The sequence below is a fragment of the Barbus barbus genome, assembly GCF_936440315.1.
Source record: "Barbus barbus genome assembly, chromosome: 39".
NCBI classification, from domain to species: domain Eukaryota; kingdom Metazoa; phylum Chordata; class Actinopteri; order Cypriniformes; family Cyprinidae; genus Barbus; species Barbus barbus.
The window spans coordinates 25286371-25305812 of record NC_136717.1 but is presented as its reverse complement, the minus strand read 5'-3'; the positions used below and the strand labels follow the sequence as shown (position 1 = coordinate 25305812).

Here is a 19442-nt window from a genome sequence, read left to right as displayed (position 1 = left end):
AATATATAAGGGCACATAATGGGAATGTATTCCAATTTTTAATAACACTTAAAAGGATCACTAAAAGATGTTCGTTAAATTTGGGTTACACTGACATAAAAGAAATGACATATGATACAAGATGCATTTAACCTCAGGTCTTAAAAAGTGCATGAATGAAAGGAGTTAATTTACTTTTAATGCCGGTGCAAATCAACGTTTCTTTTATCGCTGAAGATGTTCTCTCTCATTAGTTATGCTGAGCACACCTCATCTTTCACCTTTCTCCTTTCCATAATCATCAGTTCTCTCCCAAATTGAGTTAATTTCTTCCTGGTCTGGTATTGCAGTGACATTTACCAAGTGCATCTTAAAAGGCTTTAATCGGTCTTCATCGTGTTTGTTTTTGGGTTGCTGTGGAAACACGACACGTAAATGAATGTCTAAGTGATCCATCATCTTTTCACTTTTTCCTCACACTCAAAGTCTCACTTTCGCCCTCTCTCTGTTCTTCAGCAGTACTCTTGCATGTTCCATGACACTTTTCTAAGTGTGAGCAAACGAACTCTGCATGTTCCTATGGGCTGTCATCAGCCATATTTCTTGTTGTTTTTGGATTGGGAAAGACTAGACCAAAAGGAAAATAAATGTGCCTGTATGTTCCATAGGATTCATGTCATTCTATTGGCTGGGTCATTTGTGCTATGCAGTACTTTGTTACTTTTAAAAACATAAACACATTGTATTGTAGTTTTTAGGAAGTATTTCTACAAAAGATTTAGCAGGCTTTTAAAAATGTCCTCTTGTCAAGCCAGTGCCTTAATGACATTATCCTCTAGGAAGTGACTACAGTGAAAGTAACAGAACAAACATAAGCAAGTATTTGATCAAGTATTTGATGTTTTGAGCTGTCTCATGATTATATACTTGATTATTTCCACCCTATTCATTTTATTTGTGTAAACAAATAACTAAAATTATCCATTGCACAAGGAATTGACAGTTAAATTGAGGATGCCAAATTTTTTTTTTAATCTTTAAGTATCTTGATATGATATTATCTATGATTTTATTATCTGTAATGTTACTAAGCAGGCTGAAATCGCTTGCTAATAATTACTGATGTTTGTGCAATTGTTTTCCCACCCATAATTACGTCACTTCTTGAAGGAATTTTTATCTAACGTGATTTCTTTAAAAATTCCCAGTTATTTGTATTTTATTTGCATGTATAACATTTAATCCAGTATTGCATTGCATATAATGGGCACATGGAAATGTTCTCATAGTAGGAATTACCTGGGCAAGACCCCTGGTGTCATCTACTTATCTGCTATTGGTTGATTTGACAAATATCCGGACTGAGTCTTCCATATGGTGACAAAACAAACACAGCCAGAAGCTAATGACTTTGGCATGGTGACCAGGTGTTTTTATGAAAGGAAGCAATTGGCTGTAAATGACTGTTGTTTTTCTCATAAGGCATTGTGCCCCCCTACGTTATGGGCAAACTCTCACCATGCTTCTGTTGAGGTGGCATACTTGATATCATTGCCAGTTCCCTTTTTGGGCTGTGTATTTTTTTTTTCCAATGTGGTTTCTCCAGAGAAAGGACATCTACCTGAAGCGTTCATGCAGGATGAGGGTTGACCGAATTGAATTCTACCAAGCAGGAGAGAATTTAATCAAGCCCCCACACAGTGTCTGTAATGGAGGTGATACCATCAGTGTGATATAGTTATTACAGGCCCAGGTAGGATACATGATATAGGCAGGTAAGACCGTGATAATGACCCAAGGATGATCTACCACATCTCCTTCTTGGCATCCCACCCTATCTTGTTTACCTTATGTGACCCAGTTTCTTCCACCAGGTTAAACACTAATACATCAGCTTGTTGTTACTCTTATGAACCAACTCTGAGAGGAATATGAAAGTTACCAATGCCATCAAAGAGCAAATACAAGAAACAGTGAGATGCTTTTTCACATGCATTTTGTCTCCTACGTTCCCCTGGAGAAACACGCCTGAATCTCAAGATGGCAAAAATAACATTGGCACATCTCAAACCTCCTTATACATATGATCTGTAGGAATCAAATACAGTGACGTGTTTGCCAAGCATGCCACCTGCCTTTTGCAATTATGTAAGAACCTTTTGGATCTGCACTATGGTACAGATGAACATGCAGTGCCTTGCCACGAAGATGGCAGGGCCGGATTATCCATTGACGGGATTGGGCGAGTGCCCTGGGGCACCAGCCAATAAGGAGGCACCGAGTGATTAAGATGACTAGACCTTTAAAATATTTTTAGATATATATTATTTTGCTGGAAGAGATGCAGATGCGTAGAAATGAACAGTTAATGGTGCAATGTATACAGAGAGAATATAAAATATATGCTTGCATATAAAGAACTGTGATTGGGTCAGGTCACAGTGTAATAGGCCTTTATCACACTTCCGCATTCGAAAAGTGGAAGATTCAGATAGTAGCGTAAAAGAACTTCCGCTGCAGCCTCTATCAATGGCTGTGCCCATAGCATTGTTATGGATTATTTATGTAGATTTCAGCACATATACGTCTTCTAAAGACACCAATCTCAGTTTACAACAATTAACTGAGTATTATGAAACGAAGGAATATGTTGTCACGACACCCGGATGTGTATTTCGTGACTTTAACAGGAGCGCGCGAGCCATACTGTATGTGTATAGGCAATTCTTCACAGTCTGATCACCTTATTTCATTACAGAACAGCGAGAAAACTATACAAACAACATATCACATTAATAAGCATTAGAATTAGCCAAAGCTTAAAACATTAATTATGACCAAAGGCTGTATAGGAGGATTAAATGAAAGGTTTATGGCAAACTTGTATTAAATATAATGCGATAATATAATAATTTCTCAGACCACATTGTTAAAACTGCCCGGTCCTGCAGATTTGCATTATATAATATTAAGAAGATCAGGCCCTTTCTCTCGGAACATGCAACGCAACTCCTTGTTCAGGCTCTTGTTCTGTCCAGACTTGACTATTGCAATGCTCTCTTGGCAGGTCTTCCAGCCAATTCTATTAAACCTCTACAATTAATCCAAAATGCCGCTGCAAGATTAATCTTTAATGAGCCGAAAAGAACGCACGTCACGCCTCTGTTCATCAATTTGCACTGGCTACCAATAGCTGCTCGCATTAAATTCAAGGCATTAATGTTTGCCTACAGAACCACCACTGGCTCTGCACCCCTTTACCTAAATTCTTTACTTCAGACTTATGTGCCCTCTAGAAGCTTGCGTTCTTCAAGTGAACAACGAATTATTGTACCATCCCAAAAACACAGAAAAACACTTTCAAGGACTTTTTCATTAACTGTTCCCATCTGGTGGAATGACCTGCCCAACTCGATCCGAGCAGCCGAATCCTTACCCATCTTCAAGAAACGGCTAAAAACTCATCTGTTCCATCTTTACTTGACCCTCTAACTCTAGCACTATCTATTCTAATTGTATTTTATCTATGTCTTTTTATTAAAAAATAACAATAATAATAATAATTATCTGTACTGCGTTAGGCTAACCAAGACTTGTAATAGCACTTGCACGTTGTTGCTCTTTTGTTGGTTTTGATTGCTTCTTATGTCCTCATTTGTAAGTCGCTTTGGATAAAAGCGTCTGCTAAATGACTAAATAAATAAATAAAAATAATGCTCTCATTTTTTCACGCGCTGACTTTATGATGCAATCCTCTATAATTGCATCAAATTGAAGTTGTTCAAATAAAGAAATATTTCCAGCCCATAGACGATAATAAAAAATAAGTTTGGTTATCTTAATCGAGTTATTCTCCGTGATTGAATATCATTATACTGTGAACAAGAGCAGGAGGTTAATCACAGTAAATATAATTCAAAAATAAACAAAATAATATTAAAAATAAAATCAAATCAGTCTGAGTAGGCCTATTGCTCTGGCAGTAACTGCGTGTTCTTCATTAATCTGACTGGCAGCGCTGACAGTCGCGTCGCACAGATAGGCAAATGTTACACATTAAAATAAAGGATGACATGATACATGGTATGAAATCGGTATAAATACGCAGTTTTAACATTGACGTTTATGAATGAACCTGCGTTTTTAAATGAATCGAGTGAGTCAGTGATTCAATTACCCATTCATAAAGACAGTCACTTGCTTCGTTCCTGAATGAATCAGCCATTGAAACGAATCATTGAATGAATGTTTCAGTGATAAAAAATCAGTGACTTCAAATGTGCTCACCCTAGGGCACTACACTGTGTTAATCCGGGCCTGGAAGATGGCAAGACCTTTTCTGACCTTCACTGTTTATGAGGGGTTATATGATCTAAACGTATTCATTCCAGTATGAAATGTAATTCTCCCAAGAAACATATCAAGAAAGGGTGCTACACCCTACGCAAGTTCATGCGATCCCTTGGACAGAATGAATTTCGCATCTACTGGACAGCGGACGGAGTGAGACCGGCACGGACAAAACTAAACACGCTGTATAAGATTTCCCACTCTTTGCAACAATAGCCCACAACATGCAAGCCAATCTAATCAACATGGAACCGAGGAGTATTTTTAGTTGCATTTCACCTTCCCAGTGATGGCTAACTGTCTATTTTCCAAATCAAATATTGGTCTCTTCTACAGTTTGAGCTTAAAAGCATTAGCCCAAATATGTTTTTCTCCCTCTTGCCAGTAAAGAAAGCAATCGTTGGCCACCTGTTCCAGCTAAGTGCTAATTCTGGGAACAAAAGCGTAGTGCTTGCCTGGATGTGAGTAATGTGAAAACACCTCATTCAAATCCATCTCCACGGTGACTGTGCATGTCCCTGCTAAACCATTATCCCTCCGCAGTTCAGGGTAAATGAGGGCTAGCGCATTACATGCTGCGAGTGAATCTGCTGCAAGCAATTAGGTTTCTCCCAATCCTCTGTTTTCCTATGTCTGTGATTCACATCTGTTCTTTGACAACTACACTCACTGTTGCATAAGTGACAACATGATTTATGCTGCTGGACAACAGTCAACTTTAAAATTAAAAGTCGATGGACAAATTTTTGCAGTTTAAATCAGACTGTATCATAAGGTGGCTGAGAGAGCTCAACTTAAGAAAACACATGCAAATAGAAAATTACGAAAGCAAATTGTGAAAACATCTTCATGACAACACGTCATGAATTTGCAGCACGTGTTGTCAAACAGATGTTGTTCTCTTAATTTGCTGATGTTATTTCATTTGCAGCGCGTTGAGCTCTTTCGGCCACCGTAGTATTTATCGTCATGGTGTATATAGTCTCTCTTTTCCTGCAGAAAACAAGCTGAAAAAGGCACCAATGCAAGTACAGGGACCGCTTTTCCCATTTGGTCTTATTTCCTAAGATCGTAAGTAGCTACAAAAACAATGCAAATCGGAACGGCCCCTCACCAACACCTATAATGAGATCACAAGGGATTGCTGTTTCCTCTTGTACTTACTGTAGTCAATGAGTCCCTTGGGTTTTTTCAGTGTTTCGTGCATAAAAAGTGTTTCAATCAAATTGACTCCTTAAAAATGAAGTTTCGTCTTGATGCATCCATTTTGTTCATCAACCCAAATTTTCTGCGGTTGTTTAGAACTTTAGAGTGGAACCTCTTTCACAATTGTGCATATTTCTCTTGAAAGGGATGAAATTAAGAGCTCAGAGAAGCTGTTGCAGCCCTGTCCTCAGTTTTAGCCTTCACTTCAAGTGGACTTGAAGACAGCATGAAGGAAGCAATGCATGTGCATCATTTGCGTGATTAGAGCTTGAAAACGCTGATTGCCGCCAAGTACTTAGCCACCACTGATGGCTTTATCCTACCCCTCCTGCTTATTAAATTCAATCTGTGCACCATTAGTCAAGCATATGGACAAAAAGGTTAGATTTACTGGATTATCACGTTCTATCATCTGTTCTTTTTTCTTTTTTTTTTAAGCACATGCATATATCCATTCACCTGCAGTTTTCCGTGTACCGTTTGGGAAAGAGACTGGGCCTGATCATCTATGATCCACTGGGATTAGAATGAAGTTGGACGGGGGTCTTGAATTGGTTTTAATGCTTGGCGCTTTCATCCTGGAAGATTAAATTAAAGGCAGGATCAGAAATCAGGACCGTCTGCTAGAAGCTGCTTTGAATGCAGCATTGGAGAGCTTCCTGTTTTGCATTTTAAACTCCAATGTCCTGTCGTCACTGCTAAGCTGAGACAGTTGAATTTAAAGAATTTGAATTTGACCTATTTTCCTAACATGTGCTCTGGTGTTGAGTGCAGTGACGTCAATCGGTGGCTCTCGCGGCAAGTACTGTGCACAGTCTGTGTTCCCCTCATGCGGAGAAGACTAGTCTCAGGTGTAAATTTGACTTTGAACTGAAGATACGAATGTGAAGAGTTTGGCAGGTCAGGCATATTTGAATGCATTTCGATTTCTGTGTGTCAGTGGCCTGCTCCCCACATCAATTCTATTCAAATATTCAAAACCACTGAACACACAATACAAAATTAACATATCTGGTGAAACAAAATATTAACTGGGAGATAATGTATTAAAGAACTTTATGTGAAGTGGGAATTCATCAGTAACAAAATGGAGGAGAATGTTATAGCCTACTATTAAACATATTTTCTGTACAATTATGAGAAAATTATTAAACTTATAACCTTGCTTCTGTTTAAGCCACAGTATTGTATGTGATTAAACCAATCTTGTAGTATATTGTAGCATGTATAGTGTATTTTTTTATTTTGTTTCTTTGAAATTTTGATGGTTTTGTTTTGTTTATCCCACAGAATCCATCTCAGGTGGGAACGGCCCTACAGGTGTTTTACAACCTTGGCAGTCTGAGAGAGACCATAAGAAGTGTAGTGGATGGATACAGGACATCTGTGCAGGAGAAGGTTGTTAATGCCCTGGACATTAAAGTCCTTACTCAACCTGCTAACACTAGAGGTTTGTAGTTTGGTGCATTTGTGTCTGTTTTAGAGTGCTTGCTGATTTTGCATTGTGTTTTAGTGTGTGCCTCTCATGTCTGCTGTGTTTAGGTGCCCCTGGCAGAGCCGTCATGCCCACTCCAGGGAATACAGCTGCATTTCGAGCTGCCCTTTGGACAAATTTAGAGAAACTAATGGACCAGATCTGTGCTGCATGTGGTCAGGTATGCATAAGTTATCAGATGTTATTGATGTTAACTACATGTTATATGTTGCTATTATGAAACACTGTTAATGTCATTAGGCAAAACACCAGTAGTTCACTGATGGCTGTGGTATTACCATGTCCCTCTCCAATTTGTCTGGTGTTCACTTGTAAAGCCATGAAATATTAAGCTTGATTAAGCTCCGAAATGAACTTTTTGGCTCTCCTCTTAATGGTAGAGTGAGGATGCTTAAGTGGGTAGGGAAGATTGCTGTCACTCTTCTCCACTCATACATGCTGTTCAAGACCATGCATTACTTGATGCAAAGCTTGATGCATAAGTTGCTTTTGGAAATATATTGTTGGTAAAGAAAAATAAACAAATCAACATATCTTATTATGTATTAAATACATGAGCGTGATGCATTAATTAAGTGCATGATATTAAAACTTGTTAATAGATCTACTGTATGAATGCAGTAAAAATTGTACCTATTTTTTTTTAAAGCCAAGTGTTAAATTTAGATCATGCTTGAAAGGGGTCTTTGCATATATTGTTTTATATTTCTGCTATGTTCCTGAACAGGTGCAGCACCTGCAGAAGGTTCTAACCAAAAAGAGGGACCCAGTGTCTCATGTGTGCTTTATTGATGAGATAATCAAGGTGAGATGGAAAATATGATTTCATTTCTATATTTGTTTTGATTTTTACATGTGTTTTGTTGTGTATGATGGAAGAGTTAAGCAGTTAAATTTTGTTTGTAAAGTCGCACTGGGAAGTTATGTGTTGATAATGTACGTATCCCATGAGTGAAGAGTTTGTCCTTGATATGTAGTGATTTATTACAAAGGATTTTTGTGTGTTGGCCTTGAATTTTGGCTGGCCTGCCTGCATAGCCCCTGCTGGTTCACTTGCTGCTGGCACATTAGCAGTAAATGACATCCTAATTGGTGTCTGCAGGTGGCTGGCCCCTCTGTGACAAGGTTATCTACCCCACACGCATACACACATGAACACACACATGCGCGCACATATATCCACCACACATTTTCAGCCAGACAGTGATGGGACAATTTTATCTACATTCTCCATTTGGCTCTGGGCGACTTTGTGAACTAGCAGGAGTGTGTTGGTGCACGCTGAGTGACGAGAACAGTGTTCGCAAAGGCATATGCAATGCGCTTCCCCTTTGGTATCCCAGACATCAGTGGCTCTCCATTCCTTCAGTGGCGAATTTGGCTAATTACAGCCAGTAATTAAGGTGCTATTTTCTGCTAAATGAAGGGCTAAACTGTGAGATCAGAACAGTTTAGGAAGGGGTGGTAAGATTTCACAGAGGGATTTCAAAGAGAGCATATAATGCTGGGAATTAGAGCTGGCCTTTAGCTACGCATTTCCTTAAAGGGGACCTATTATGCTCCTTTTTACAAGATGTACAATACATTTCACTACATGTCGTACTATGTGACAAATAAAATTTGAATTTGAAGTCTCTGATGTCCCCAGAGTGTGTATGTTAAGTTTTAGCTCAAAATACCATCAGATAATTTTTTATAGCTTGTTAAAATTGCCACTTTTAGGGTATGAGCCAAAACGCTCTGATATTGAGTATGTTGCTTTAATGCAAATGAGCTGGTGCTCCCGGAGAAGAGGGCGGAGCTTCAAGAGCTAAAGCTCCCACATTAGCAGTGCTAGCCTTTGCAAATAAATATTCCACAATCTTTACAGAAAACATACCCCGTTTCAAAGTCAGTAATCAGTTTGTACTGTGCATAATAAATTTGCATTTATGAATTACACAGACAGGGAGCACAGCGCGATTAAAAATAACAACATAGCTGGTCTCATACTTTATAAGTCCCACTTGTGATTATGAGCTCAACAAACTCAAACGATCGACTCACATTGCTTTCATATGCAACTTTTAACTACCACATTCCTATTCACGATCATTCATGAAGACAGCAGCAGAGAAAACAGACAGAGACAATAGTAGCTTTAGCATCATTAGCCTTACAGAGTGCCAAGAAGCGCTTTCAGAAGGACAATTTGGAAAACAAACGCGTGATACTTACTTTGTTTGGAGCTGATGTTCGCGCACGAAGCGTTGTATTGATCTCTACACGTATTGGAGACTTTACCGATTTTTTTCCGGGACATTTCCTTAGACAATGCAACTTAACCACAGCTTCCTCAGGCTCAGATGGAGGAAGTGGAGACTATGTTCGTTAGTGCATCCCAAAACACAACACTTGAAAAGCCTCTTTGGCGCTAACATTATATCTCCAGCAGCTACAGTAATCAGTAACGTTAATGGCGGAGGCGGACCGCAGCTTCTCACTCAGGGCTGTGTCTATAGAGCAGTGTCACTAATGGGTGGGACTTTTTCCCCTCGGTGACATGAACAGAGGGAGAATCTGAAACAGCTTGTTCTGAGACATTGTGACATGGATATATTTGGAATGGCATACTACTTGTACTATATGTTCTGTGTGTATACTGTGCACAGCATGCAAATTTGACACGTGCATTTTTTTCAATGAGAATTTGTCCACAATAATTTTGTAATTTAGATATAATTTAAGATTTATAAAACCATTAATGCATGCAAGGGAGTGCTTTTCTGTTTGTAATAGTCATGGCTTTCATTCCTCTAGCCTTTAAATTTACAGTGTAGAACAAGTATTCAAATATAGAGCACAGTACATAAAATACTACATCGCTCAACCAATGAACCAAAAACAATATCAACCACAGTTTTAAACATCGCTTTCTTGACTTATTGTTTGGCTGAATCAACAAAATTAGATTACAATAATGCAGTTTCATGATAACTGTACGCCACTGGCTTTAAACGTAATGGGGTCATGCGACAACAACAGAGCATACTACTGCATACTAATGTTTTCTGTTGCATAAAGTATACTGCACAGCATGTTAGTATTCTATTCCGAACACAGCCATAGTTGTGTCTTGCACTTGTGAGAAAGAGAAACAGTCTGTCTCTAAACCTAGCCATTTTCTCTGTTGGTATTCCTCCCATTTTCACTCAGTAAACAGTTTCGGGGGAGATGAGTTGAGCGGCTTCTAATCACCTCTTGGAAATCGAGATTTTCGGTCAGAAGATTGAGGTCTGCAGGAATGGGGGGGGGGGGGTGCAGGTGGGGGCGTTTCTATGGCAACACCTTCTCCCACTCTCCCATAAACCTTTTTCTTTCCTTGTTGAACAGCACAAAGGAAAAGCAAAATTTTTGCAAAATTTGGCTCTTTTGAATATGTAAGAAAAAATGACATGGGATGAACAGAGATAAAAATTAAAATAATGTTACATCATACTTGTGCTGATTTAAATATAATGCTTCATGGACTGAAATGTGTTTATCTTAAGTTGACAAGCTCACATTGTGTATAAAGTAAAAGCTCAAGGACTCTTAGTAGAAAGGGACACCTTGAAATTCAAACCACCCAGAATGACTGACAGAGTGTCATCGGGTGCTCAGATAGCCGTCAGCTGTAGATGAAAGAGGTGGCCGACATTTAAAAGGCCCCGTGAAAGGTGTTGCAGGGCAGGCACCTCTTTTGGAGCCTTGCAAGCCTGTAAAAAGCCCTACAACACCTCTGAACCTTCAGTTTAACAAGGTGCATGCAGGAGACGGGACACACATGCAGTATAGGGAAACACATACAGGAACTTTGTGCAGGAGTCAATGTACAGCACAACAAAGCTGCTGTCGGATTGCCTGGAGACTGGAAAAGGTGGGTGAATGCCATGTTTTTTGTTTTCTTTCTCTGCCTCCACTTCGGAAGCTATTTTCAAACCCCCACAATCTCACACCTTTTATTTGTGGCAAAAACACTCCCCACACAGGCACCCATCGGAAAGCAAAACCTGTAAACCGCCACATTTAACAGTTACACAAGTAAAACAGACCTTCCTGTTGGATTCCCAGCTGCTTTTATGTAGCAAACAAGCCTTCTGGCTCTCTGGCATGAGTTCATCTTCACGGATAGCCCTCTTGTTCACTTCAGGTGTTATAAATGTGAAATATGACATCAGAAAGAAGAAATTGCCTTAAGTGCTGGAGCATATATGAATCTCACTTGTATTTGACAAAAAAAAAAAAAGAACGAGATTCCAAGATTGGTTTTATTTCATTGATGATGGCACTGAAACTATGCCACTCTGTATGCTACTAGACAAATTTGGCATGGGCACTACACGTTTGTGCAAAACCTGATTATCTGGCATGATTTCATAATGCACCAAAGGGTATCTTGTGAACTTTAATGGACCTTTTGTACAATGGAGTTCACATGCTCAATGCCAAAAATGTTCCTCCATTTCCTCTACACTTAATTAATTAATTTATTTTCTTCAATTAAAAAATAAATAAATAAAAAAGAAAAACTTGCTGTGTATTTCCAGATTCAATGTGGTCTTAGATTTTTGGACCCACTAGTATATATACTTCATCTTGTCGCATCTTTTTCTTTGGAGAATTCTCAAATTTGTAGTGGCAGAAATTGGGTGAGTCATTTATATCACTGTAAAGTCGCTGCAAACTACTTTAGGCTGATGTATGGTGACTCAGCAGGGACATTCATATCAGGTTGATTTGCTCGGATGATGTGTGAATGCAGTGGCACTGAAACAGTATGCTTGCTTTTTGTCTCCAGCAAAACAGAAGCATAAAGTGAGAACACACACACACAGTGAGAAGTGGTTAAAAGTACACTTATTGCCAGTCAAAGATTGTAATTTTGTTTAAAATGTGCTTAATTGCCGTGATTCTAGTTGTTATTTAGGGTGAAATGTGACCTGGACATTAGTTTTATGATGTGTTGTGGGTTGGAGCCATTAAAGGCAGTCATATCAGCTTTGTTTGCATAGTGTGTTAATGCATACGTTATCATGTGTGTCAGAGGCCATTATGGTAAAGTTCATGTGTTTTCTTTCACTTATCAGGATGGGCAGCCTGACATCTTGCACACCTTCTGGAGTTCAGTCACTCAGACGCTCTCCGAGGAGCTGCAGAAAGCCACAGCTGGTGAGTCTCAGTCTGGGGTTTTTGTTTAAGACGATGCCCCGCCATGCATCTCAAAAGCTCACTCTGTGCGTGAATGTGTTACACAAGCTCCCCTCCTGCGCCTAGTCTCTCTCTCTTCTCCGTTCTTGCTTTCTTTTCATCACACTGCAGTCGGATTCAAACTCTATTACCCATGTACTCTCTTCTGGAGTTGCTTTTGAGAAGGCTGACTCTGTTAACCCTTATTTCTACTACCTAAGCCTGTATGATTTCTCAGATATTGTTTGTTCTTCACTTCCACTTCACACTATAATCTCAAGCCAAGCGGCTCCTTGGAGAAGCGTTTACACTTCCATAACCTCTGATGATTTTTAGAGCTCAGATACAGCCAATGAGAGAGAGGCCATCATTAATATAGACACAAAACGATGATCTCTACTCTGATCTCATGGTGTTATCACAAAGGAGCAGGATAAAGCAAGGCTTTAGGCCCTCTTTATTGCTTTTTAAATTAGCCTGTAACTTGGGAAGTACCATTGCAGAATAGCTTTTTCCACCCAGTTTTGGATAGATTTTAGACCCACTTACTTGGGCAAAATTTGTTACCAGAATAGCATGCGCACCACCCGTTTTTTGTACCCGTGCATACTTTTTACAAGCATGTCGCACATGCGCATTGACTTGGTTTTGCACTAATCGGTTGTTCCACAAGGTGGCAACACTGGCCCGTGCCGCTGTTTCACAGTAGAAAATGAAACTAAAGAGACTGAACAACAACAAAATAGTGGAGACTGCAACAACAGACAGATGAATTGACAAGAGCTTGTGTGAAGGGGTTATGAGAGAGCAGCAACTTTAGTTTAAATGACATTTTTATCAGTCATAATTTCTGGAGAAATATAGCACAGACAGGGTAAGGTGAACTTTTCTAGAGCACGTGTCTACTGCCTGCATTCGTGCACGCTATCAAATGAAGTATACTTTGAAAGGATGTGCATTCGACTGTATGCATACGCTAGAGCAGTGTTTCCCAACCACTGTGCCGTGGCACGCTAGTGTGCCGTGACAGGTTGTCAGGTGTGCCGTGTAAAATTATCAAAAACTTCATATCTCTATTATATTATATTTCATTAAATCAGTGCTATTGGTAAGCATTAAGTCTGTATGTGGGTTTTAAAAATATTTAACCAATGAAAATCATTCAAAAGAGCATGTGACTTAACCTCGTAACGCCATTAGATCTTCAAATTGTCTCCTAATAATGCCACCCCGCCTCCATTCAAAATGAAGTGCCACGGTGCACAAATGTTTTTGTGTGTTTGAAGAGCAGAAAAGAGTCTTAGTATTTGCCGTCTAGTTGTAGCCAATATACTTTGGTATGTTTTAAATATCCTGTGCATAGCGGTTCATCTTTTATATCATGAGATTTTGGCCAAATGTATTAGACAAGAAAAACTGAGCGCTCATAGAGTGTTGTCAAAAGTACCGACCGCGATACCATTCGGTACTGAAATTTTAAAGACGTCCATTTCCTGCTAGTATTTGAGCGCTGTTGAGCAGATTCTTAGCTGATAGATGCAACTTTCAAACACTCCCATGTGCGTCTGTGTAAGCGCTCGGTGAAGAGGGAGAAGCAATGATCATTGTAGCCAATCAGAGTCATATTTGTTGAGCGTGTGAACACCGTAACCAATCAGCGCTGTTTAAGAATCTGCTCAACAGCGCTCAAATGTTGGCGGGAAATGGACATTTTTAAAATTTCAGTACCGAATGGTATTGTAGTCTGTACTTTTGATAACACTACGCCCATATGGCTAAACGTTATAACCTATAAACTGATCAAAACGAATGTGATTAATTTACTGCCTCAGATGCGGCTGTTCTAATGACGGACAAAACGCAGATCTCTGTCATTCGCTTGTCAAAAACCTAGTTAACTCAATTTGAGCATGAATTTTCAGAAAATGCTAACTGCAAGTGTTTGATCATATATATTATAAAGCCAAAACACCAACGCCGATGACGCATTTTTTAATTATTGGGCATAAAACTTTCTTCCTTTCTATCTTTTTTTAGTGCTTAGTGGTGTGCCGTGGGATTTTTTACTTATCAAAACTGTGCCATGGCAGAAAAAAGGTTGGGAAGCACTGTGCTTGAGTATGTGTAAAAAAAACTAGTATACTTTGAGCTTAACCCTGCTCCTGGGGATCCACTGTCCTGCAAAGTGTATTTCCAACTTGCTTTAGCTCACCTGGCCTGTGATTTATTTTTTTCCCAAGTTATCCTGAAGAACTTGATTAGCTGGTGCAGTTGTGTTTGATTAGGGTTGTAGCTGAACAGGACAGTGGATACCTAGGAGCAGGGTTGAAGACCTAGCTTTTAGACACTTGTATTGTATATCAACTGATGTTTTTCTAGGCTGGTGACAATTATATTTGTGTGTTTAACAAACAGTTTAATCTAAAACAATTTGTCCATGCATTCTCAAAACTGTGCTCTTGATCTAGGCAATTAACTTTAGGTTTCTTGAGAGGAAATGTTCTCTGGATGAACAAGTCAAATTAAGAAATGTAAATATCATTACTCACTTTATTGATGCATCATTTCGGTAGCTGTATTACAACAAAAACCACTCAATATCACAGAATTGCCACATTAATAGATCACACTGACTCATAATTGCAACTGTGCCCATCTTAATTAGTGAGCTAAAGATCTCGGGCAGCACGTCCTCCCTGCAGAGACACTGTAATTTAGACATTGGCCTTGATGGTGTGGCTCTATTGATCCCTGCCTGTGTTATCACAACCTAATGATGCTTTGTGCTTCACTCCCCCTGATCAATAGAAGGCAAATAGGAGCCTTTGCATCACTTTCATTATCCAAATGCTTGTGCATTACTCCCTCTTCTAAGCCATTATCAAGCTTGATTTGAAACCTCTTAATCAAACTTGCTTTGATATTCTACAGACCCTAGGGCGCTCACCTTGTACAGCTATAAGGGGAACTATGCCAAAATACTCTCACAAAATGAGAATATTCGAGGTGAAGATGCTCTCACAAACTTTGTGGCTCCAAGAGGCCATCAGAAAACATTTTAGTTCTCGGGTCGATTATTATGGACTTGTTATGGTCTTGAGACATCAATGCTCCACAAGCCTTCAAAGAAGATCTGTTTATAAATGATTTATCACTTCCTCTGTCCTAAAATATGTTTTGTGACTACTGACAGCTCCCTGCCTCTTCCCAGAATTCTTTCCTGAACTGTTTGCCTTTCAAAGAGCAGGTCAAAGGATGAAGCCAATATTCCTCTCAGTGTTCAGTGTAGGCTTCCTGACTTGGCCTTCAGCATTGTTTGAACCCTGGGGACCCGTATGAATTAATTTGCTAACAGGAATAGTGCTGGTTTAGGGTCATTTCTGCTCTGTTTTTATTATTAATGTTTTAATTTCATTATTGTATCACAACATGAAAGGCAAAACCTGGCTCCTGACTAACACTTGTTCAATGAAGATGCCATTTTTCAACCACTGACGTTTATTTGTTGTTTTTTTCATGCACCTCATCACCTTCCCTGAGGAAAGATTCTCTTGACAGTTATGGGTTGTGTTTGAACACTGCTGCATGGCAGTCTTAAGAAGTGAGGAATTTTAAGCTTCACTACCGGCAATAAATCAGAAACGTAGCATCAGCTGAACATGGCTGCAGCTCATAGTCAGTATTCCATCAGTAGAGTAGAACTACCAGGACTCGTCTTTGTTCGAGTGATACCAAAACAAAGATGGAAACGGTTTAAGATGCTCGCGCCTCTGAACTACTCAATTATGCATTCATCAAATCAATCTGCATAGGAAACAATCTGCATAATATTCGTAATGAGCATTTAATCACCTGTAAAGTTGGGTTATTACCATATTAATGAAGAGGCATTTTTATGCAATTCCATTCATTTGACTCTCATTTTGCCAAGTGTATTCTCTTTATCAGACATTGTTTTTGTTAGATTGGTTTGAGATGAGGGATTTGGTTTTTCAGCTCACTGAGGCACAAAGAAAGAATTTGAATTTTTTTAATTCACTGCTTGCCATTGTCACAGGCAACACCTTTTTTAATTAAATGGCATTTACAACAATGTAGGCTTTATAACCCTGATCTCTATACTAGAGTGAAACTGACCATTAAAGTCAACATGAACTTAAAATTGACTTTAGATTCTTCACTACATATCATTCAAAAGAAATAAGTGTCTGTTGTTGTATTCTTTGTAATCACAAGTCTATGCATTTGCATCCTTTTTAGCGGTTTTAAACTACTGTAGTAATGCAGTATTTCTAAAATGTCAATATTGGGACAGACACAACTACGGACTGTGTAGTTCTAGGATCTCAGTTCTAGGAACTAGCTAGCATGGTGGTTCCTAGAGAACCAGTTTCCCCCTTGGGACGCTTTCCTGGTTGCATCTGCACCGGCAGAAGGAACTCTGAACCAGCCTTTATTCACAGCATTTACTCTGGTGCGAAATCTCCTTATGTGACCATCTTCTCTTTAAATGCATCCTGTTCTCAATTAATTTTTTCTTTTGTTCTCAGCATCAACCTTCCTGAAGCAGGCCCTGGAGGGAGAGTATCCCAAACTCTTGAGGCTTTATAATGAGCTATGGAAGAGGCTGCAGCAGTACAGCACAAGCATACAGGGGGCGCTTGTGAGCAGTGGTGCAGGTCTAGATGTGGAACTGCCACTGTTAGAGCATGATACTGAAGATCTGTTCACCCGGACCAAACCAGACTATGAGTGAGTAACACACATACACAGTTACATGTACACTAATTCTCCAACATTTGTTTATTATTGAACAGTTTAATGAAGTTTAGTCCATACAGAAATGTTCCATGATAAATAATAGTTTCTGCCAAAATACAGTAGCTGCTACAGGAATTATTTCTTTTTTAAGACAGTGGTGGCTAATACCAAGCTGCCGCAGATTTATTGTGGTTACAACAGTAACTGTTATAAATATGGTATTTTTGTAGAAACTATTGTAAAAAAAATTTCAAGGTGAGGCCGTACTAATATTTTGTTTTTAGAACTAAATTGCAGCTATCAATTGCTGAAATAATTGATGACTGACTTATAAATTTAAGATGCTAAGTGCAAGCAGTCAAACAGAAATGCCACAATTTCACATAATAAAAGCCAGAAGTTTATCTACACAACTATCATCTTACTAATCATTTTGGTGGCACAACAAAGATTTTGTTTACCAGCAAAGTGCTCTCAAAACTGCTCTCATCAGTCAGACAGTGTTTCTGTCTATCACCTGAATGGAAAAATGCTTTAGGAAGCTTCTACGCTCAGACACATTTTCATACAATCTTTCAGAATGCAGTCAACATTTCTGCCACTATTCTGATCAAACACCAAGATCCCATAATCACAATTGTCCCCTAAACGGCCCACATTTTTACGCAGTTGCTTGCATCACATAATACAGCTCAAAAAAGCATGTCAAGATGCATGACAACCAGCAATTAAAGCCAAGATTATTAAAGCATCTTGTCAAAAAATGGCAAATGTGTTTAATATGTCAGGGTGATGTGGGGGGTAAACTATTTTCTTTGTATTTTATTTTGGAGAGATTCAGTAGATCTATATTTGGCTCTTATAAAACGATTTGCTTTGTGGTAGAATTCAGTGTACTGCAAGCAGTACAGCATCCGCTGAGTTACGTTTAGAGATCTATTATTATAGAGAAACCTATTATGTGTTAATTCACTGCGCTCTTTTCATCTTTAATAGAAAGATTCATTTGGTTTTTAGTTTCTGATATTAATGATGCTGTTTCTCTTAGCCTGTTTAACACTATTGTCAAGATTTCCACAAACTATATATTTTTTAAGGTGTGTGCATAATTTATGATAATGAATGACTTTTTGCCCTCTAATTCACATTACTATTATCGTCCAGTTTTTTTGCAATTCATTACTGTATTACAGTAAAAAAAAAAACTAAGTCTGAGATGGTTTATTTAAATCAGCATAAAGGCCAGCTAATACATTCATGATGTATGAATACAATTTTAAAAAATGATTTATTTTAACTTCATTATAGGGATGAAAATGAGATTCTATGCATTACTATAATGAGAGCTGTCAAATAATATTTTAAAATATACCTCATTTTCAGACTTTACAATATAATGAAAAGTTGATGTAAGTAGGCTGTGGTTTCATTAAGTGTTGTTCAGTTTGCTCTGCTGCACTTTTGATTTAGTCTCAATTTGTAATTATCTCTATGGGCATGCCTCTGATTAAATTCAAGATTTAGGTATCTTTCATACATACACGCAGTACACACAGAGTATGTGACATATCGTGTTAAGTCAGATTACATAAAGTGATGATAGTCTGATGATAGGAACACTGGAAATGAATGTCTAAAATCATCAGGGTAGAGCAACTGTCAGAAAACACTTTGTCTTACCACGTGTTGTCATTTACTTGTTTTACAGTTACAGTTAAGCGAGGGAATAACTTTTTTGACATTTTATTTGTTCCAGTCCAGAGAAGGACCTAAAGGACTCCCTTCAGCCATATGAAGCAGCTTACCTGTCCAAGTCTCTGTCCCGCCTCTTTGACCCCATCAATCTTGTATTCCCTCAAGGGGGCCGAAACCCACCCTCTATTGATGAACTTGACAGCATCATAAAAACAATATCCAGGTACACCTCCAATATGCATAATATATTATAATTCTGTTCCATCATCGTTTCCCTACTGTGCTGCCTTCTAATGCTGCCTGTAGTTTTGTCAACCCTCAGACGACATACAAAACTACCAAACTTTGCTATAAGTTTGATCGTAATATATAATCATTGCTGTTAATAGTGTTCACCGTCTGTTTGATTACATGACATTAACTAACTGCTTGATTTTTACCGTACATTTCTGCCATATGGACTTGAGATAGTATAACTTGAGATAGTAACCACTGATAAGGTATTACTAAGTATAATGTAGAAACTGAATTAATACTGCTTTTCCACTGCATGGTGCGGCATGGTTTGGCTCAGTACAGCTCACTTTTGGGGAGTTTTGCACTGTGTACAGTACCTGGCACTTTTTTTGATACCACCTCAGTTGAGGTTCCAAGCAAGCTGTACCGAAACTAAAATGTGATGTGTAAACACTACAGATTGGTCAGAGAGAATCGTCACTACACCAGCATCATTGGATTTGCGATACGA

The 19442-nt window shown here is 38.7% G+C and overlaps 1 protein-coding gene across 1 annotated transcript in view; it reads left to right on the top strand.

The window, feature by feature from the left end:
- LOC306858805 (conserved oligomeric Golgi complex subunit 5-like) overlaps positions 1-19442 on the top strand; it is a 78638-nt gene that overhangs the window by 37297 nt on the left and 21899 nt on the right. Inside the window, exons 8-13 of the mRNA XM_079399547.1 lie at positions 6826-6985; positions 7078-7190; positions 7758-7835; positions 12139-12220; positions 16789-16990; positions 18756-18917. Coding sequence (XP_079255673.1) covers positions 6826-6985; positions 7078-7190; positions 7758-7835; positions 12139-12220; positions 16789-16990; positions 18756-18917 — 797 coding nt within the window. The remainder of the gene's footprint in view (positions 1-6825; positions 6986-7077; positions 7191-7757; positions 7836-12138; positions 12221-16788; positions 16991-18755; positions 18918-19442) is intronic.